At 37.8% G+C, this 20,165-nt stretch overlaps 1 protein-coding gene across 11 annotated transcripts in view; it reads left to right on the top strand.

Annotated features, from left to right (window-relative positions):
- The window catches only part of PKP4 (plakophilin 4), a 186,976-nt gene that overhangs the window by 57,513 nt on the left and 109,298 nt on the right, over positions 1 to 20,165 (top strand). For 10 of the 11 annotated variants that reach the window (XM_027768453.1, XM_027768448.1, XM_006168889.1 and 7 more), the window contains exon 2: positions 11,547 to 11,659. The exons of the other annotated variant lie outside the window; for it this stretch is intronic. In XM_027768453.1, the coding sequence (XP_027624254.1) occupies positions 11,547 to 11,659 (113 nt within the window). The remainder of the gene's footprint in view (positions 1 to 11,546; positions 11,660 to 20,165) is intronic. 11 annotated transcript variants of the gene reach the window in all.

Below are 20,165 nucleotides of genomic sequence, written 5' to 3'. Positions count from 1 at the left end.
AAACCAATAAAACGCAAAATTTAAAAATTAAAAAGACAAAAGATTTCAATGCTTCTTATTCCTCTTGAGCTTGGTAGCAGGTCTTCACAAGAAGCCTTTTAACTGGCCAGGGCAAAACTATAAAATATACACTCTCATTCTAGTAACAGCCACCCCTATACACATATGCACACTGTAATCAAAAAGTATCTGCAAAGCAGAAAGAAAAATTGTAGGAGTTAATCTAGTGTAGTCATAAGAAAAAAAATTCTACCTGCACTAGATAGTATTTGTTTTCTTTCCTATTATGTTTCATTAAGTTACTAACCAAACTTTAAATTAATCATTTTTAAAAATAGCCTCTATTCCCTAGTGCTGGTTATTAGATCTACTAAAGAAAGGAGAATTAAATTTAGCCTTGTTGATTTTTCTTGCTGTGTTTGCAATAACTAGTCCATATAGAGAAAGTAAGAGAGAGATTGGTCATTTATTCTTCTTAGTTTTCCATGTCAGCAAATAATGATTTATGTATATTATTATTATCATGTCCTATATAGTCAATTAACCCCCAAATAAGCATTTAACTTAGGTGATATGCATCATCAGGCTTAATAATTCTGAAATATATATTTACTAGAAAGTCAGGTAAATTGTTAATATTGTCATTATTTTTTGATTTGTTAATGATTGAAAGTAATAGCTAACCAATATTCAAGGCATTACATTTTAAAGAAAGTCTTACTGTGCTTTTGACATTAATTTTACCAAATAACTACTATATTGGAAGGTGATAGCAACAGTTGTCATTGACAACCGCAGCTGGCCTTGATCCCAAGTATCCATTTTCGTTGTGTCTCTCTTTTCCTCAGTATTTGTTTGACTCCTAGGCCATCTCCAAAAACAAGGAATTTTAAACATAATTAGTAAAACCTCAGCTAAGACTTAACTATAAGTGTTTATATTTGTATATATAGATATAGATATACACCAGTGTGTGTGTGCACATTCATGATCACATTCCACTTTTTAGGGGAAAAGGTAAATAGAAATAAAAGAAGGCATTGCTAGCTTAAGAACTGAAAATATCAGTAGGCTTTGAACAGTCTTTGTTCAGAGACTCTGCCAAGGTGAGTGAAAACAGTTCTGATTTTTCTAATAGGTAAGAAATTAGTCAGGTGGAGACAGGTGGAAAGGAATCAGTGAATAAAGAGGCAGTGCCATGGAGTGTGTTCTGTTTATAGCAGTAAGCCATAAAACACTGGATAATACATTATTGACATGAAGAGGGGGAAAAAACTTATCTGTCCATGCCACCCTGAATATTGTGATATACCTAATAGAGCTAATTTGCCAAAAGAGCAGTCAGCAAAACATTGAGAAAGCCAGGTTCTAATCCCAACTCTGCTTCCACAACTCTATAATTTTAAATTCAAATAGAACATTATTTTATACTATATATTTTCTAGTTTTCCTTATGTACACTTTAAGGGTTTTATTATTACACTCAAAATGCCTTAAGAACCTCATAAAGAATCACAAAATATATGCCTGTCCTTTGTATGAAATTTCTCAATGATCAGTACATTTTTAAACAATCAATTATGCTAATTCATCAACCTGAATGAATTAGCAGGGCTTTCTTATTTTCTGAGACCTGGAAGGATGTTGAAATCAATAAAATAGATCTTACTTTTAATTTTTTTTAATTATTTTTGAACTTGCTATAGGGTATATGTGCTTGCCAGAGACAGACAGAGAAAGGGAAAGTGAGAAAGCGTCCCCCATAGGGGACAGCCATGTCGCAATCCCTTCTCCATTCTCCTCATAGGATTTTGGGCATGCACACACAACATGCCTGGCATATTTTACAAGCCACTGAGTCCAGGACTCAAACTGTGCAGTTAGCCATGTGGAATCCAGTCACCTTAACCACCATGGACCAACTGACCCAATCCTACCCTTATTTTTTATTTTTTTTAGGTTTGAGAGAGAAATTGAGGGAAAGTGAGAAATCACCAATCCCTTCTCCATTCATCTTCTGGAATTTTGGGCATGCACACATGCCCAGTGTGATTTTCAAGCTGCCAAGTCTAGGACTTGAACCATAGTTGACCATGCAGGAATCCAGCACCTTAACCACTATGCATCTGCTGCTCCCTTCCACTCTTCTTTAAGAATCCAACTTAGTACATTGAACCTGTGTCACAGGCTGAGCACTGTACCCAAAGGCTGAATACAGGACTGTTGATTCTCACAGGAGGGCATGGTTAGGGTGGTTGGAACAATGAGGAAAAGCACTGAGTCGCGTGTACAGGAAACCACGCTAGTTCACTGTACGGGGCATGATGGGAAACCCAAATAAAGATACCCAGAGGATGAACTATACAGAGATTCTTTAAATAAGGCTAAATTTGCTTTTTATACATTATATGGTGGGACAGGATGGGAAGGTCATGGGGTACTGTGGTTAGCACCATGGGAGCAGGAGTCAGCCTGAAGTGATTACACATTTTGGTTTTGAATGGCCTCACCAGCAAGTCAGTTATCTTTGAAATAATAGTCACCTGAATTTCCTGTGCACTAACTGGGGAGTTAAGGAAGTAATGCCTATAAAGCCTTTAGCATAGAGCCCAGAGCCCAGTCGAGGATAGAGATTATTGGTGAATAGTATTGGACTTAACAAATATATCTGGAAGAAATGTGAAAAGCAGAAGCAAGGCCCCTCACTACCACATGGGGGAGATTTAGTGAGGGGTCAGCTCAGTAGCCTAAAGTTAATGCGTACCTGCATTAGGGTAGTAATGGCAGAATGGTGAGGAGGGGAATAGATTCAGCCACTATTAGAGAGGTGGAGTGGCAGGATATGAGAAACCATCTAATGTATGAGGACTGGGGAATAAGAGAATGGAAAAAATGATGACAAAATAAGATGACTTGTGGTTTGAGGCTGAATGACAGAGGGGTGATGGTTCCAGTAGAATAGTAGACCTTTGCAGGTGTGAGAATCTCCTGAAAAACTTGTTCCAGCACAGGTTTTTGGATATTACTACTCCTGATTCTGCATGCTTTCTGAGCGTTGCTTCTGCTGCTGGTTAACGGACTGCATTTTAAGAGCTACTAAAGGCATTTAACAGACACAGGAATGCAGATAGATGAGGTAAACGGGTTGTAGAACAGCATGCCACAACTGAGTGAAATAAATAACAAAAACCCCACAGGACAGACAGTGCCAGTCTTACAAAATTAATGATATACATCAAAATGTATTACTTGTTCAAAATTATGAGTATGGTATTATCCTGGATTTGATTATTGCATACTGCAATGCAAGCTTTGAAAGTCCATGTTATATCCCACAAAGATGTACAATAATTAAATGTAAATAAGATATTATAAGATAAAATAGAGAAATAAGAACTACTATAGTGAAGAAATAGAAAACATCGGAGGCAATGGAGTGCAGCAGGGTGGAGGCCATGATTCATCCATTATGGAGCTACTTTGAGACCACTGACTACTCTGTTAGAGATGGCGAATTTGGATATCATCAGTGTGCATGGATCTGTGTTTGGTCAGAAATGACCAAGTGAGAGATTGAAGAGTCAGTGAGTTACTGTTTGGAAGATAATCTTTTAAAAAGCCATCAGTTATGCAATAGGAACAGCTAGAGCCTTTACCTGTTTACCTTGAAGTTCTCATTCACGTAACTCTCAGCAAAAACCTCTGTTTGGGTGTTTTCCCGGAAACTCATACCTCTCTTCCTTTATTTTGGTTTCCTAATATAGAACTTTTGGTGACCGAGTTACAGATAAGATCCTGAGCTTTAGAATATAAATTTAGAGCATCAGGTAAATTTTTCTATTTTATTCTGCTTCATTAAAATTGAAAGATGTTAACTAGAACCTGGTATATTCCTGTGTGGTTTGGTAGCACGATAAAATAATAAAGATCTTAATATTATTCTTCCTTTAGAATATCAGCCAGTGTAAGAAAAATTAGATTGGGATTGTGTGTTGTATTTTTCTTTTATATTACAACCTGAATGTAAAAAGTGAGGGTGTCAATAGCATGGGACAGAGCTGTCATAATAATGGGCATCCTTCATGTCTTCTGTGTGGTACCATCAGCCATTTCTATTTGAGGGGCCCTGTCTCTACTTCCTGACTTTTGTAGTATTCAGCCTGACCAAAAGTGGTTAAAATTGTATTTTCCAATTTATAAAACTTTTAAAGTAAGATATAGTTTATTGCTCATTTGTTCAGCCATCCTATATATAACAAACAAAACAGTATTGTGTCTTGAGACGTTGATAGTTTAAATTGAAAAAGTGTGTTAATGTCAGTAAATGAAAGATGCACTTGGTTAGACAAGGTAAGTAGATTTCCTACTGCTAGACTTCCTCAAACTATTTTTTTTTTCTTTTTTGAGAGATTTGCTATAGGGCACATGAGCTCACCAGAGAGACAGAAAGTGAGGAATCATCCCCCTCCCCCAGGGAGAATGGCCACGCTGTAATCCCTTCTCCTCCATTCTCTTCTTGGGATCTTGGGCATGCACGCACACACACCCAGCGTGAGTTTTAAGCCACCAGGTCCAGGACTCAAACCACAGTTGGCTATGTGAGAGTCCAGAACATAACCATTGTGCCATCTGCTGGCCCCTTCCTTGAACTTTTAATATACTAGGGTTCTTGTGAAATCTCTAAGATTTGGAATCTTCTAGGTAATGATTTTCAAATCTAGTTGATTCAGAACCCTTTTTTTAAAGGGATATCCGTTAACATTTTGGGACTCTGATGTTTTCAATTTGAGAACTTCTAGTTTTCTTCAACAAAAGGGGATAGCCAGAACATAAGGGATAAATACCATATGCTAGTACTTCTAAAATTAATTATGTACTGATTCAGGGACTACCAAGTAGACATAATAGTGGCTTATCAATTATTAATAAATTGTGATAGATGATCAGGACGTTTGATGACCTCTATAGTACTCTTAATGGTTGCTCATCTTAAGGCTGAGAAGGTCAAGGACACTTTGTAAATGTGACTGCTTCAGTTTTAGATTAGCCTAGATTAAAAAATGGTTATTTCAGATGTTTTTAAGTATTGGGTTGTCAGGAAAGTCATTATATATTTTTGCATAGAAAAATATTTCAGGACTTTCCCCAACAACCTAATATTTCTTAGTAGCTCATAAATATTCATTTTTATAATAGTTTCCTGGTTCAAGACCCTCAAAGATATGATCATGACTATAATTAACGCATCTTTTGAATGTGGGAAAAGGAGAGAAGGGTGCTATAATATCTCCCAGGAATAGGACATATTTTGCCCAATCTACTGCCTTTTACACCTTAAAAATTGAACATAAGCTTTCACATAATGGAAAATACTGGAAGGGGGGGGAGGGTGATGCAGTAGATGAGATACACCCTAAACAGGGCACATAGGCAAATAGTGAATTGAAAGAAGTACTGAAAAATTTCCCCTGAATACAGCTCAGAGAAATTAAGAAAGTATTTCGAAAAACATACTATAGATTCAGTTTTCTAGCCAGTCCTGCCCCTGAGAGAGACTAAATATACTCAATAAAATGTTTAAATTGTCTTTTTTTAAACCAAGGTTAAGCTAGAAAGAAAGGAATTTACAGAAACCAAAGCTGAAATGAAAGTGAGAATGCTAAGCTGAATAAGCAATAAGTGTGGCTTTCCCCGAAGGTATCTGCCAAACCTAGGTGATCTTGAGCATGCCATCTGACAGCTACATGCTCCTGCACTTGAGAGCTGCCCACAGTGGGGAGTCTAATGAGATCACTTGCCTGAAGCTAGAACTTTACAAAGCTACTGCATTAGCTGGAGAGTGGTAAGAAACCTGTCCCACAGAACAAGATAAGCCTGGGTGCTGGCAATAAGAAAAAAAATTTTCCCTGTGAGTTTATGACACCTGTGAGATCAAACAACCTAAAGGGCCAACAAACAGAGAAAGACGCTAGTTTTCAGGGAAATACAAAATAAAACAAGATAGGACCAGCTACAGAAACGAAGAGCCAGATGATTTCTAAGACCGTTGTGTGATATTTTAAAGAGAACAATAAAAGATAACCATTAATTTAAAAATAAATAAAACAAGATAGCATTTCATACCTGTCAGATTACAACAAAAGGGGGTTGGGTGGGACTTAAGTTGCCAAATACATATTGATGTCAGTGAGATGGAGGAGAACCTGGAACTGTCATTCACTGCTGGCTGCAATGTAATTTAGTGCAACCACTTTGAAAACCTACCCACCAGTTATTATTAAGCAAAATTGAAGATGTGCATACATTTCAACCTAGTAATTCCACTTCTAGATCTCTATGCAGAGAAATCAGGCTCACATGCACCAGATGACTTATACAAGAATACTTTTCTAGAGTGCTTATAGTTGTATGAAATTGGAAATGACCCAAGGGCTCATCATGATGAGAGCAGATGAGTAGATTGTGCTACAATCATACAATGGAATGCCGTTGGGCAGTGAAAATAAGTGAACTAGATCTGCTGGTATTGATAAATCTCAAGACCTTATTGCAATAAAAGCAGTCCGCCACAAAACTACATGCAGCATACCATTTGCATAAATTGTGTGGGCATACAAAGCAATGCTGTGTATCATTTGTGGATCTGTAAATACATAGCAGTGATCATATAAAATATTCATGTGAATAATAAACACCAAAATCAGGGTAATGATTTCTTCTGAGAGGGAGGAAGAGAGAGGAATAAGATCCAGGAAAGAGACCAGGGGATTTAATTGCATTCTAAAATATAATGGTAGTGTTCTATTTTTCACAAAGTTTGAAGCAAATGTATTATAGTGAAACATTAAGAGAGATTATAGCTGGTCACGTTTACAAAAGTTCACTGTGTTATTGTTTATACTTTCTCTGTATATTCTAAATATTTCATAATATTTAGAAACTCTTGACTGGGCCAGATCTTATGTGGTGACCACAGTTCAAATCCCTGGCCTGGTCAGCCTGAAACATGCCAGGCACTTAAGCAAGTGCCCAGAATCTGATGGGCTAGGAGGTGAGAGGCAAGGGATAGAGACTTGGCCAAACCCTATGGAGAATCTTCCCTCTCCTCACCCTCTCTCTATGCCTGCCTTTGTGCATGTGTCCTCTCATGAATAAAGGAAAGAAAAAAAGGGTAAGAAAAATCCTATCATTATGTAAAAGGAAACCAAAAATAAGACTGTTTCTGGTTGGGTTCTCATTGAATTGGAGTTGCTCATGCAGGATATTTAGTCTGGATCTATACCTGTGGAGGAGTGAAAAGGAAAAGCAGGATTGGGCAGTGAGAATTCCACATAGTTGTAGGCCAGCAAAGCCTGGCCAAGCCCAAAGAAAATTCTGGAACAAATCAGGGCCTGGTCATTATATTCTTGCCTGAATTGGTGGCTGGACACAAACTCCCCAGAACACTGTGCCCACAGGCAAGGGAGATCTCCACAGGTGAGGCATCTGTGGAGGAGCTAACAGCCACAGGCCACCTGGACTAGAGCTCGGGCTCTAGTCCTCCTTGGGCATCCTTGGATGGTACAGGGCTGTCCACCCTATATGATCTGTCGCCAAAGTGAAGCTTTGTGTTTTCTCCTGGTGTCTTGACTCTCAAAGAGACTGTTATCAGTTTATTTATCTGAGAGAGGACGAGGCAGATTTAAAGAGAAGCTTTTTACCATGTATGAAGACATTTTACTTTCTTTATAAGTTTGTTTATAGTTTTGTTTGTCAACCTCTAAGAGGAAATTGTCATATGCGAAATCATTGGCAAATACTCTTAATGTTAATTTCCTTGTTCTTCTCAGAAGAGAACAACTATTAACACCCCCTATGCAGCAGTCCCCTTATCCATGGCTTCATTTTCTGTGGTTTTATTTATCCTCAGTCAACTATGGTTTGAAAAATATTAAATAGAAAATTCCAGAAATAAACAATTTAGAAGGTTTGAATTGCATGCCATTCTGAGTAACATGATGAAATCTCATGCCATCCCTCTCTGTCCTTCCCAGAACATGAATCATCCCTTGTCTAAGATTGTCCATGCTGTATAGACTGCCTGCCTGTTAGTTACTTTGTGCCCATCTCTTATGAGAGGAAAGAAATAGCACGTACACAGAGTTCAGTGCTGTCTGTGGTCTCCGTCATTGCTGGGAGGTTGGAATATATTCTCCATAAATAAAAGGGACTAGCATAATATACAGTAGATGCCTAACTTTGGAGACTGATAGAAGGATCAGCCTTCATACTCTTTGTTTAGAGAATAAAATATAAATGTTTAAAAGTTATAGATGACATTTCTACATAAACATCTTAATGAGTGTTGTTTTTAAGATCATTAGATATATATATTATGTATGACCTTGTAATATTGCCTTTTTCATCGGTCCAAGAAGTCAGTAGACAGAATTGCCAAATATTTATATCCTGCTCATTCATCTTGATGCCAGTTACATGTGCATGTCCAACTTACATTCTGCAGGAGCTATATTAATAACTTTGCAACAAAGATTTTTTTTTACTTGTAATATCCACAAGTGTTTGGTAAATTTACAAACATTTTCAAATTCCATGCTTTGTAGTTTAGGAAGGCAATTCTGTTTTTGGTGCTTTAATGAAGTCATACTTGTGAGAAGTGTGGGCATGTAATAGTGTGAAAAGTAGAACAGTTTTGATGAAATTAGCAGTTGATATTCAGCATTAGGACCTTCACAACCACCAGGGATATGATGCAGTTTACTGAGTTCATAAGAACGTTAAGGGAATTCCCAGCTGTTGAAGCACACAGCTACATCATGGATGGATGCCCAGTCTTTCCTAGCAGCTCAGTTACTGTGAGTGATTGCTCCAGGTCTGTCAATCAAGGTTGCTAGTTACATGCGTCAGAGGCTCACATAACTAATTAAGCAAAAAAAGAGTTTATTAAGTGGTTATTAGTGAATTCCCACATTCGTTAGAAGGACCAGAGAACCAGGCTTGAGACTAAGCTTCCTAGAGCAGTGTCCAAATATGTGCCACCAAGTGTAGACACAGCAGTTTGTATGGAGGGTATTCCATGTCAAGAACTTGACCTTGAGACCTAATAGAAGGAATACACCAACAAGACAAAGAAGAGAGAGAAGAACTTCCTGTTTCCTGGAGTCAAAGTTTTGTGTGGAGCCAGCGGGTGGCCTGGAAGTTGAGGAGCTGGATCCCCCTGGTCAGCTGTGCGATTTGAGTTCTGGACTTGTCGACTTGAGAATCATGCCTTGTTCATGTGTGCCAAGATCCTGAGAAGGGACTGGAGGAGAAGGAATTATGGCATGGCCATCCTCCCTGGGGAGTATTCTCTCACTTTCCCTCTCTCTCTCTCTCTCTGTCTCCCTCTGACATTGCACATGCCTATAGCAAAACTAAGAAAAAGAGTCTCCATTTCTGAGTCATAGTCTCCATTTCTGAGTCACAGTTTCTTGGCACAGCCTAAGTCACGTCTGAGAGAAGGAAGTATGGAAAATTAAGTTCCAACTTCTGCCTTCAAGCAGGATTTTTCCCAACAATTTCTTCGAAAGGTTGTTTGAAAGTTCGTATAGGCAACCAAATGTGATAAAAATCTACAGTGGAATTTCCTTCTGTGGATGAATTTTTTTTCTATCTTCTTAATTATTTTTCTATCTTCTTACTTGAAACATACCTTAATGTTAATACTGGAATGGTAACTTGACCCTCTTAGTAAGATGAAAGCACTTCATTCCTCCATCCTTTGTAGTTACTAAACTCAGAGTACAAAGGTAACTATACTGGAGAATATTTTGGGATTCAGTTGGTCCCCTCCTGGCCCACTTGATACAAGCAGTCAGTATTGTAGGAAAGGTATATATAATATTGGGTTGTCGGAAAAGGCGTGATGTATTCTTTCTGTTTTTCTATGCCAATGTGTCCTGACTATTCTGACAACCCAAGAAATAGTTAAGTGAAATAAATGAAAGAATGGAAGTTCATCACCAAAAAAATGGATAATGTTTAAGAACAGAAAAAAGAGTAAGTGTGAGGTAAAATCTATTTTAAAATAGGTTATTTTATCCTAGTACTGAATGTCGTATAATTTGTATCTATCTGGTCTTTTGTTGCTGAACATATATTAAGAGCCAGTGGTCTAGGTATTGTTAGGTAGAGGCAGGCATTGTCCCATTTACTTATTATGATCATACTGTACAGTATTATTGAGCCAACTGTTATTCATCTAAACCCTGTTCAATACACCCACACAAAATTAGAAAAGGCGTCTCAATGTCAGAAGGTGATAAGATATTCAGGGAATGTTTCTTAAAAATTATTCTAAGAATAGCTTGCAGAATTTACAAAGGCAGCACTGTCAAGTAATACACACTTGCCTGATTCCACAGGGAGTTAATATATTTTTCAATTAAATTTTCTATGGCAAACGAATAATTACATATAGTCATAGATATTATTTCAGGTAGTTGCATTTCTGCTTAGTTTCCAGGTTAGTGTTCATATTGCCTACTATTATGAACTAGCAGTCATTGTCAAATTAAGATACTTATAGTCCAGCATTTGCTTTGAGTAGACTTGTAAGGAGCTAATATGGCACAAGGGAGTTTAAGTGTTCTTGGAGATATTATGCGTGACTTAAAGCCTTTAGAATATACTTGATTTCATCTTTAGATGTTTTATAGCATGACATGCTTTTCACTTATTAAAATCCCTGCAATCTAATAATAAAAGAAATACAGATAAAGTTAAAAACATCATTTCTTTAAATAGAACTTGCTTGCCTTCATGACGTAATATAGACTGAAGAATATAATTTCTGTAGAGTCTTTCCAGCTTTTTAATACAATTTAAAATTCCATGTTCTATCTCAGTCTTTTTCATTCTTTTGTCTCCCTTCTCCCCCTTCACATAGTGGCATATGCATGCATTTTTGAATAGCAAAATTTTATTGGCTATGTTGTAGATAAATAGGGCAGGACTTTTTTTGTGGGATTGGAATGATTCTTTTTTCCCCTAAATTTATAGTTTTTTTATCAAACATGGTAAAGTGATTCTTATTATAGGGACTTAACTTTTTTTTAATGTTGTGCCAACATGAGTAATATGAAAGTTATATTTTTATATAATTTAAGTAATATAAAAATAAGCTTTTGAGAGTGAAGAACTGATACTGGTTGGTGTGCCTCTGATGTGGACACATCACATAAGATCTCTGCAAATCTTAAATTAAATATGGCACTGGAGGAGAAGTACTGTTTAAAAGTCCTTAGGGAGAACCAAACACAAAAAAGACAAAAAGCTGCATGTTTCCAATTCCAAACAAAGGCTGATATTCTAGTGTGCCTTCAAATTGGAAAAAGCTACAAATCAGTAAGCTATTTATTCCACCCAAAACGTGAATTTCACAAAACCGCACTATTGCTTTATGTTACAGTATGTTCCTCTGTTTCCTGTGACACACATTAATTCGTGTATCTGCCTGAGCAGCAAACCTCGGCGCCTTATATGCCTTTTATTTCCTTGAATCACAGGAGCTTCAGTTTCAACGACTCACCCGAGAACTGGAAGTGGAAAGGCAGATTGTTGCCAGTCAGCTAGAAAGATGTAGGCTTGGAGCAGAGTCGCCAAGCATCGCCAGCACCAGGTACAGGCCGCCGGCTCTATCTTTACACGCCCTCAACTTACACACCTTGCCAAGTTGTCCTGGGTGCAGCAGACGGTTCTGTTAGCGTTGTCATTATTAACTTGCCTTCCTCAATTTGACACCAAAGATGTCAGTTTATTCTAATTTCGAGGTGCTTCTTGCAGTATTGATTATTCTTCAGTCCTGTGCTTGAAGTGTCTATATAGCATTGGTAAACTTCTGTAACTAAAGCTACTATGCTACCTTCAGATATTAGGTTTCTCACCTATAATCATGTGAAAACAGTTGATGGTTGTTTTCATGATTAATTGCTAGAGATTTGGTAAAGCTAATTGATTGGTGCTTTGAAGACCTGAAATTGATTTTTTTAATCTCAGAAATATTTCCAAATGGTAAGATTTATTAGTTTTAAAAAGCCTTCATTTTACTGAGTTTTTCTAGAACTGAAACAACTATACAAGCTAATTACTATATGTAGTAGTTTAGTATATTCAAATATAATAGATACAAAATGAGTATATTATTAAGAAACATACTGAATCATGATTGGTATGTATTTAAATAACCTCTTATGCAATTTTAAAGTATCATTACTATAAAATTATTACTACATGCTCTGAATGGTTAAGTTGCTGTGTATTCTATCTGTAGATTTCTTTCTTAGTAATTAGATATTCCTTTAAAGCCTATTAAATGCTGTTACTGCTTGCATTTTTAAGCATGGTTTTATGCTTATGTAACTACATCCTTGATAACTTACCTCTCAGTTATTTCTAACCTCGTAATTTTTCTATTTCTCAGTATCTTCTGTTGCTCATAGACAAAACTTTTTCATAGTGAATAGAATGTTACCTTTACTTTCCCAATTTCTAACTGATGGTTCGTATGAATTTTAAACTATTGGGCTGGTAAGTGTATTCAGATGAATTTTTCATCTCTGACCCTTGACATTTTTGTGTATTGGTACAGTTAGTAAGGCATAAGACATTAAAATAAGGTCAATAAGACCTTTAAAAGACATGCATATTTTGTGATAATTTGTTAAATACCTAGGCAAGTTTTTATAGGAGGAGGAATTATGAGTAAGGTATAAAATGGAAATTTTTATCTCTAAGTTTACAATATCCAGTGGGTGGCATAATCTATCAAGAAAATTTGAATTATCAAAGCAAAATTGGTTTTAATTCTATTCAACATTTTGAAAAGTTATTATATCTTGGGACCAGCAGTTAGCGTAATGGCTACGTCGCTGGACTCCCATGTAGCCGACCGCAGTTCAAGTCCTGGATCCAGTGGTTTAAACTCACGCCGGGCATGTGTGCGTGTGTGCCCAAGATCCCGAGAGAAGAATGGAGGCGAAGGGTTTGTGGTGTGGCCATCCTCCCCTGGGGGGCGGGAGGTGATTTCTCACTTTCTGTCTCTCTTTTTCTGGCGAGCGCACATGCCCTATAGCAAAAACCTCTTTAAAAAAAAAAAAGGCAATTCACAAACTTAATAATAAGATATGTATTTTTTTGATAGTATAACACAACTGGCTTAGAAAAATAGAATTTTATATTGAAAAATTAGTTCAGGGCCAGCCAGTGTTATGATGGATGGAGGCGATGGATCCCGCAGACCAACTCCGTGGTTCAAGTCTCAAACCTGGTAGCTTGAGAGACACTCTGGGCACATTTGTGTACATGCTCAAAGTCTTGATAGGAGAATGGAGAAGAGATTGTGGCATGCCATCCTCCCTAGGGAAGTGATTTCTCACTTTCTTCCTCTTTGTCTTTCTCTACTGAACATGTGTATGCTGGCAAAAATGTTAAAAACAAAGAAATAAATAATATTCGAGAATTGTGTTAGGACTTTTTTTCTTCTTAGTTAGCTATATAGCTAACAGAGAAATTCTCTTGCCAAACTCCTAGAAATACTTGATATGTCAATAACTAAAGCTAATACCTAAAGGAAATGGGGGGGAAAAAGAGCGAGAGAAAGAGAGAGAGAGGAAGGAAGGGAGGGAGGGAGGGAGGGACAGAGGGAGGAAGGGAGAGCAGGAAGAAAGAGAAAAAAGAAAAGAAAAAAAGAAAGAGAAAGAGAGAAAGAGAGAAGGGGGAAGGGGAGAGAGAAAGAAAAAGAAAGTCAGTCCGTCCAGATACTAAAGACAAGCAGGAAATTGAAGGCCAGACCTGAGAAAGTTGTCTTACTTCAAAGTAAAATTCTAGGGTTGGGTTTAGTGCCCATGCAGGACTTGAAGAATGAGGTCTCACACATGTGCTCAAAGTTGGATGCTCCAACTTAAAATCACTGAATTAAGCCATGGCTTTTGAGGCTTCCACCTTTGGCAGACCCCATGCTTGAACCATATGTGGGTTTGGGGCTCAAATATTAACTCTCCACATGGGAATTCTCAGCTGAGAGACAGGGACCACCAAAGATGAGTTCACAATAACATATTATAAAACTCAAATAAAAAAAATGCAGCAGTGACATCAGCAAAATAGCAAGATATGAATTTCCAGTGCTCCCCATCTCACAAAAACATCCATGAACAACCCTACATACATGAAAATAAAAGAGCTAAGAAATACAGGTGAGAGATTTCAGCATCAGAATGTAGCAAAGAAATAAGAGAAGGTGTGATGAGAGGAGTAGGAAGGACAATTTCAAATTGGGCTTTGCTCATTATGTATTTTGGGATTAATTCTGATTTTGTAGAAGATTTTGTAAAAAGACCTATCTTTAAAGAATAGCAATAAAAGAACTTGACAATGAGTGAGATGAGTGAGATTCAGTAGGCAGAAGAGTAGGATTTCAAATTCCAAGATTATGCTACCATTAGAAAAAGTCTGACAAATATGCACAGTAACACAGGTATAAAGGACGCTCATTGCAGCATCACTTGAAAGAGTTAAAAGTAAAAACATTAACAAAGAATATAATTAGCCATCAGGATGGAAATGGAAAATAAAGTGTGGATAAGTAAACTCTAGAACAGTTAAAATGAAATAACTTGATCTACATATATCAAATGTGAATGTATTTGCAAAATAGACTTTTGATAGGAAACTACAAATTGTGGAAGAATGTCATTTTTTGGGTCGTTGGAGAAGTCATGATGCATTTTTGCATAGAAAAATATAGAAGGATATATCCTGACTTTTCTGATGGTCCAATAAAAGGATATTATCCATGAACATTTAAAAAATATATGTAGCAATACGTTTTTTTTTTTGAGAGGTGTTCGCTATAGGGTATGTGCGCTTGCCAGAAAGACAGAGAGACAGAAAGCGAGAAATCACCCCCCAGGGGGGATGGCCACGCCACAATCCCTTCTTCTCCATTCTCCTCTCAGGATCTTGGGCACACACTCACACACACCCAGCATGAGTTTAAGCCACCGAGTCCGGGACTCGAACTGGGGTCGGCTACATGGGAGTTCAGCGACATAGCCATTACGCTAGCTGCTGGTCCCACAAAACTTTTCTTGAGAGAGAGATTTTTGCTATAAGGTACGTGCACTTGCTAGAAAGACAAAGAAAAAGAAAGCAAGAAATCATCCCAAAGTGGGGATGGCCATGCCACAGTCCCTTCTTCTCCATTCTCTTCTTGGGATTGTGGGCATGCATACACACATGCCTGGCCTGAGTTTAATTCAAGTCATTGGGTCTGAGACTTGAACCACTACCCATTGACCATATGGTAGTCCAGCGCCACAACCACTGCAGCACCTGCTGGCCCCCAGCAATACTGCATGAAAATTAGACCATATTGGTCTTGTTTATTAATTTATGCATGTAGAGTAAAAGTATGAAAAAAATTTTGGAGTGATGCTAATGTAAGATTGTGGTACCCCTAGAAAGGAAGAAAAGATGATAGCAGAAATTAGGCTTTAGCTGAATCCATAGCATTTATTTAACAGAGTCATCTGGAGCAAACATGACAAAATGTTAACATCTGTTAAATGAGTGGCTAGTTACAGCCTTAGATTATTTTTTCTATGTTGTAAAATATTAAGTAATTTTAAGGGTATATAGTTCAATTAGCTAATTCTATAGATGTGTTAAAAGTCTATAAGTAAGATGTACTACTACATGTATGTAACAGTAACTATCATGATTTCTTTGTGTTCCTTGTCTGGTTCTCAATGCTGAGCATTGTGCTTCGTGTGTTGCTGGGACTCGGTGAATATTAAGTGAGGGAAAGGGTCCTCTAGAAGTGGGAGCAGGACTAGCCAGAAAAAGGAAAATTTACACAGCTGCATATATAACTGGACACTGCAGTTGTTTGAAGTGCCAAGAATCTCAGTAGTATCTAGAATACATGGGTATGTCCTAAAAGGACCTAGTGGCTTATGTGGTTGACAAGACAAAGCTGGTATTTGATTGTAGAGAACTTTATTAGTCCTATAAGGGAGACCTACTGAAAGTTCGTGGTGGTGGTGGTTATTAGAGGCAGTCTTCCTTTCCCGATAGTGAAGTGTGTACAACAGAATGAAGAAAGGCCAGGCAGCTGGACAGGCATCTATTATGGGATCTTAGGGGTTTTGAGTAAGGCAGTTTCTGCATTCAGTGGATTCTGGTTGGATTGGATCATTGAGCTACTCGGATTGCCCCGCCTCATTTTCATATTGGACTCCCATGTGGGCATCTCTTGATGCCCAAATGATCATTGAATGGATGGATAATAGACTCTAATGAAGTCCAGTATGTTTTAAACTTATCAAATCAGGATGTTTTACCATTAGGTTATCTACCTGGGCTCTTTGGGCTTCTCTCTATCCTTTCTCAGTGGACCTTGGGAAGACGAATAACAACACCATTACTCACCTCTGTGACCACCAGACTTATACACTGTACAAGAGCTCATTAGAAAATAGCTTGTTAAGAAAGAAGCAATAATTTTGTGTGTGTGCCACTTGGAAGATTTCCCTTGAATTTTCTATACCTGCCAACTGTGAGACTTAGAACCAGAATCTAAAGATACAGAAGAATAGAAATTAGCTCTCAGACCCAGACCCCCTTTCCTGTCAACCATTTCTGATTTGCCCAAAGGAAATTAAAAGTAGAATTTCTGCTTCCTGTGGAATTCACAATTCATTCTTGTGTCAAGTGACTTTAATCAGCAAAATGGATTTGATCACTGTTATCTTTATACTATTGATTTGACTTCTATGTCAGAGTTGTTTCATAATTCCTGGACTTGATTAATGACTGAGTTATTAAATAAATTATAGCTTATTTGCTTTATACTGAGTACAGTACAGTATATTTCACTCTTGATTGAAAGGCGACTGTGAGGTTAGTTAGCTTTTCTGCATTTATTCTGAGAACATTGTAGTTATCTATGTGGTCAATATTTGACCTCATCCAAGAGTATGCAATACTCCTTTTAAAATACAAAACCTAAAAATGGAATGCAGAAATTAGGACAGGGGAAGATAAAGTCTAGAAAAATTAGATGAAGCCTAGGTTAAAATAGTACACAAAATACAAGTGGTAGCATTTGCTGCTGAGTGTCCTAATAGCCGCAATAAGACAGATGCCCTGATGGATGCCATGATTCACATGCTTAGAAAATTAAAAAAAAAAAAAAATTTCAGGTAGCTCAGGAGGACCCGTGTTCCCAGGTTGAGGCTTGAGTGGTTTCCCCTGTGTGTTCCCATTGAGAGTCTGCTGTGTGCTGAGGCAAACAGTGTGCTCAGTGGTCTTTCTCCAGTCAAGTACAAAACAGGCTTGTAGGGCTCTTTCTTCCACTGCTAAATGGGTAAAAATGGATGGAATAGCACCTTAGCTAAATGTAATTCCCTAGGTGGCCAACTCCAACACTCCAGCTTGGCTCAAGGATGGTATTTAGCATATGTACACGGATGGCTCAATTTCAGGCTCTAAGCAGGCAGCCTGCCTTGACTGCATCTGTCTCGAGAGACTTCTAGAATCATGGATGGCAGTGCGTGCTGAGAAGGGTGTCCTGCATTGCACATCACTGTGCAGGTATCAGGCATATGTGCCTTAGTGACAGAAATGACTCTCAGGTGATGTGTTGGTCTGCACTGCTCATCTCAGGGAACTCTCACTTCACAGGAGCCACAGGGAATACGCTTTTTCAGCCTTACAGCTCCCTTGCCATAGGCAACAACATTCAAGTCCAAGGTTTGATGAACCTGAAATTTATTTTTATTTTTTCCTGTAATGCCATTGGTAGAGTATCATTTTCACATTAGTTGAGTTTAGATTTCACTGGATAGGGTGGCAATAAAAGACCATAGGTCCACCTGAATCCTGGGACTTCCCCAGCCACCTACTCTCCCCAGGGTACAGAAGGGGCAGTGATTACCAAGATCATATTCTTATTCTGTATTTTACTGACTATAGTCTACTGACTGATGTTCATTTTAGACTATTTATAAAGTTCAAGAACGTATAAAAAAATCCATGATTCCACCTTTCAGAGCTATCATGACTATTGAAGTGTAACTCACAGCAAAATTCACCCATGTAGTGTAGATATATGGTTTTTCACTAACACATTTGGCGTAACGTGTGTGACACCATCACAGCTGACACGTGGATCATTTCCTGAACATGAAAAACAAAACACACATAAGGACTTTGAAAAGTTTGCTGCATTTCTCTCTCTTCAATTTTTTATTTTTTAAGTTAAATTTGAGGTCATTCTCTATGGAAAACTTTTTATCTTGTTTCTTAAGTCCCACTTTAATATGCCAGGCCTAGTCCTTAAATATCTTTGAATGACTCCCCCATGCCTAGGGATTTTTCAAGGGCTGAATACCTTGTGGCCCATGGATACTAATTCAGCAGCAATTAAAGAACACTGGAGCCTTCAAAGGCAAGTGCCCTCTAGGTGGAAGGTTTGGCCAAAGTAAACTCAGCATTCAAGTCAACAAGTTATGTAGCCTGTGTTCATGTTTCACACAAACAGAGAAATTACACTAGTGGCTCAGCTTGTTGAGTAACAAAACTATGTAAAAATAAGAAAATATATCAATAGTTATCAGCAAGTGATAACATTTATGATCATCTTAGAGATGACTCCTGAAAATTATAGTACATAATACATAAATACAGTACATACAATTATAGTATATAATTTTAAGCCTTTTATTGACAGCAGACTTAGGAAATTTTACCATTGCCCAGAAACTCATATTTGATTGATTGATTGATTGATTGATTGGAGAGGTTTTTGCTATAGGACGTGTGTGCTTGCCAGAAAGAAAGAGAGGGACAGAGACACAAAAAGTGAGAAATCATCCCCCAGGGCAGATGGCCATGCTGCAATCCCTTCTCCATTCTCCTCTCGGGATCTTGGGCACACACGCACATGCACACAGCGTGAGTTTAAGCCACCAGGTCCAGAACTCAAACTGCGGTCAACTACATGGGAGTCTGGCAACATAGCCATTACGCCATCTGTTGGTCCCCAGAAACTCATCCTAATGTTACCTATTCTGTGTTTTTTAGTTACTTCTAGATAAGTCATGGATTTGGCAAAAGAGAGTTTCTTTCTTGGCCATAAATTGGTTCAGCATAATCTAGTTTTTCTGCTTATTAGAATGAAGCACTAATTTTTTATATATGTTAAAAGACATTTTTAAGGTGAGCCTTTTAATAATTGTAAATTATATTAATGGAAATAATAATGGCAACTTTTGGAAGTAAAGCATCATTTTTTGAATTTACACTTAGACTGTTTTGCACATTATTTTAAAATTTTGTTGTCCCATTTGGAAGTAGTCGGTCCCTTCACGTTGTCCACCTATAATTCGCTGCCTCTGTAATAAGAAGCTACTCTAGGGTCCAGCAGATGGCATAATGGTTGCATCACTGGACTCCCACATAGTTGACAGTGGTTCGAGTCCTGGAACCAGTTGCTTAAAACTCACCCAGGCATATATGCGAGTATGCTCAAACCCCCAAGAGGAGAATGGAGGAGAAGGGATTGTGGCATGGCCATTGCCACTGGGAGGGTGATTTCTCGCTTTCTGTCTCTCCAGCCAGCACATGTGCCACATAACAAAATTCTTAAAAGAAAATAAACAAAAAGAAGAAGCTACTCTGGACACACAGAAGCATTCTGTCCATGTCAACTGCAGGAGAGGAAAGTGGGTGGCAATGTCAAAATTAAAGTGCTTCACACTCCCCCTGAGATTATCTCCCCTTTTCAGTTGGTTTAAAGTCCTGTTAAAATAGAGTTCTTTGTGGTTTCAAAAAAGGTCATACAATCTTGACAAATAGTCTTCTTATCACCACTTAAGAAAAGAAATGTTATTTTTTTCAAGGAAAAGATTTGATTCCCCACTGCCATTCAGATTTTTTTTATAAAAGACACTTAATAGGGTCATCTGCTGGTATCCATCAGGCTTCCATTGATATTACTGAAAATTCTAAAAATGTTTTAGGGCTGACAGTAGCAGAAGGGGCTTTTTCATGGTTCAAATCTTTTTTTCAGTGAATATTTTTAAGTCATTGTGAAAGAAACCTGCTCAAATAGCGTTCTTTAA

Source organism: Tupaia chinensis, unplaced genomic scaffold, assembly GCF_000334495.1.
Source record: "Tupaia chinensis unplaced genomic scaffold, TupChi_1.0 Scaffold146346_2, whole genome shotgun sequence".
Classification (NCBI taxonomy): Eukaryota; Metazoa; Chordata; class Mammalia; order Scandentia; family Tupaiidae; genus Tupaia; species Tupaia belangeri.
This window is presented reverse-complemented; position numbering and strand designations above follow the sequence as displayed.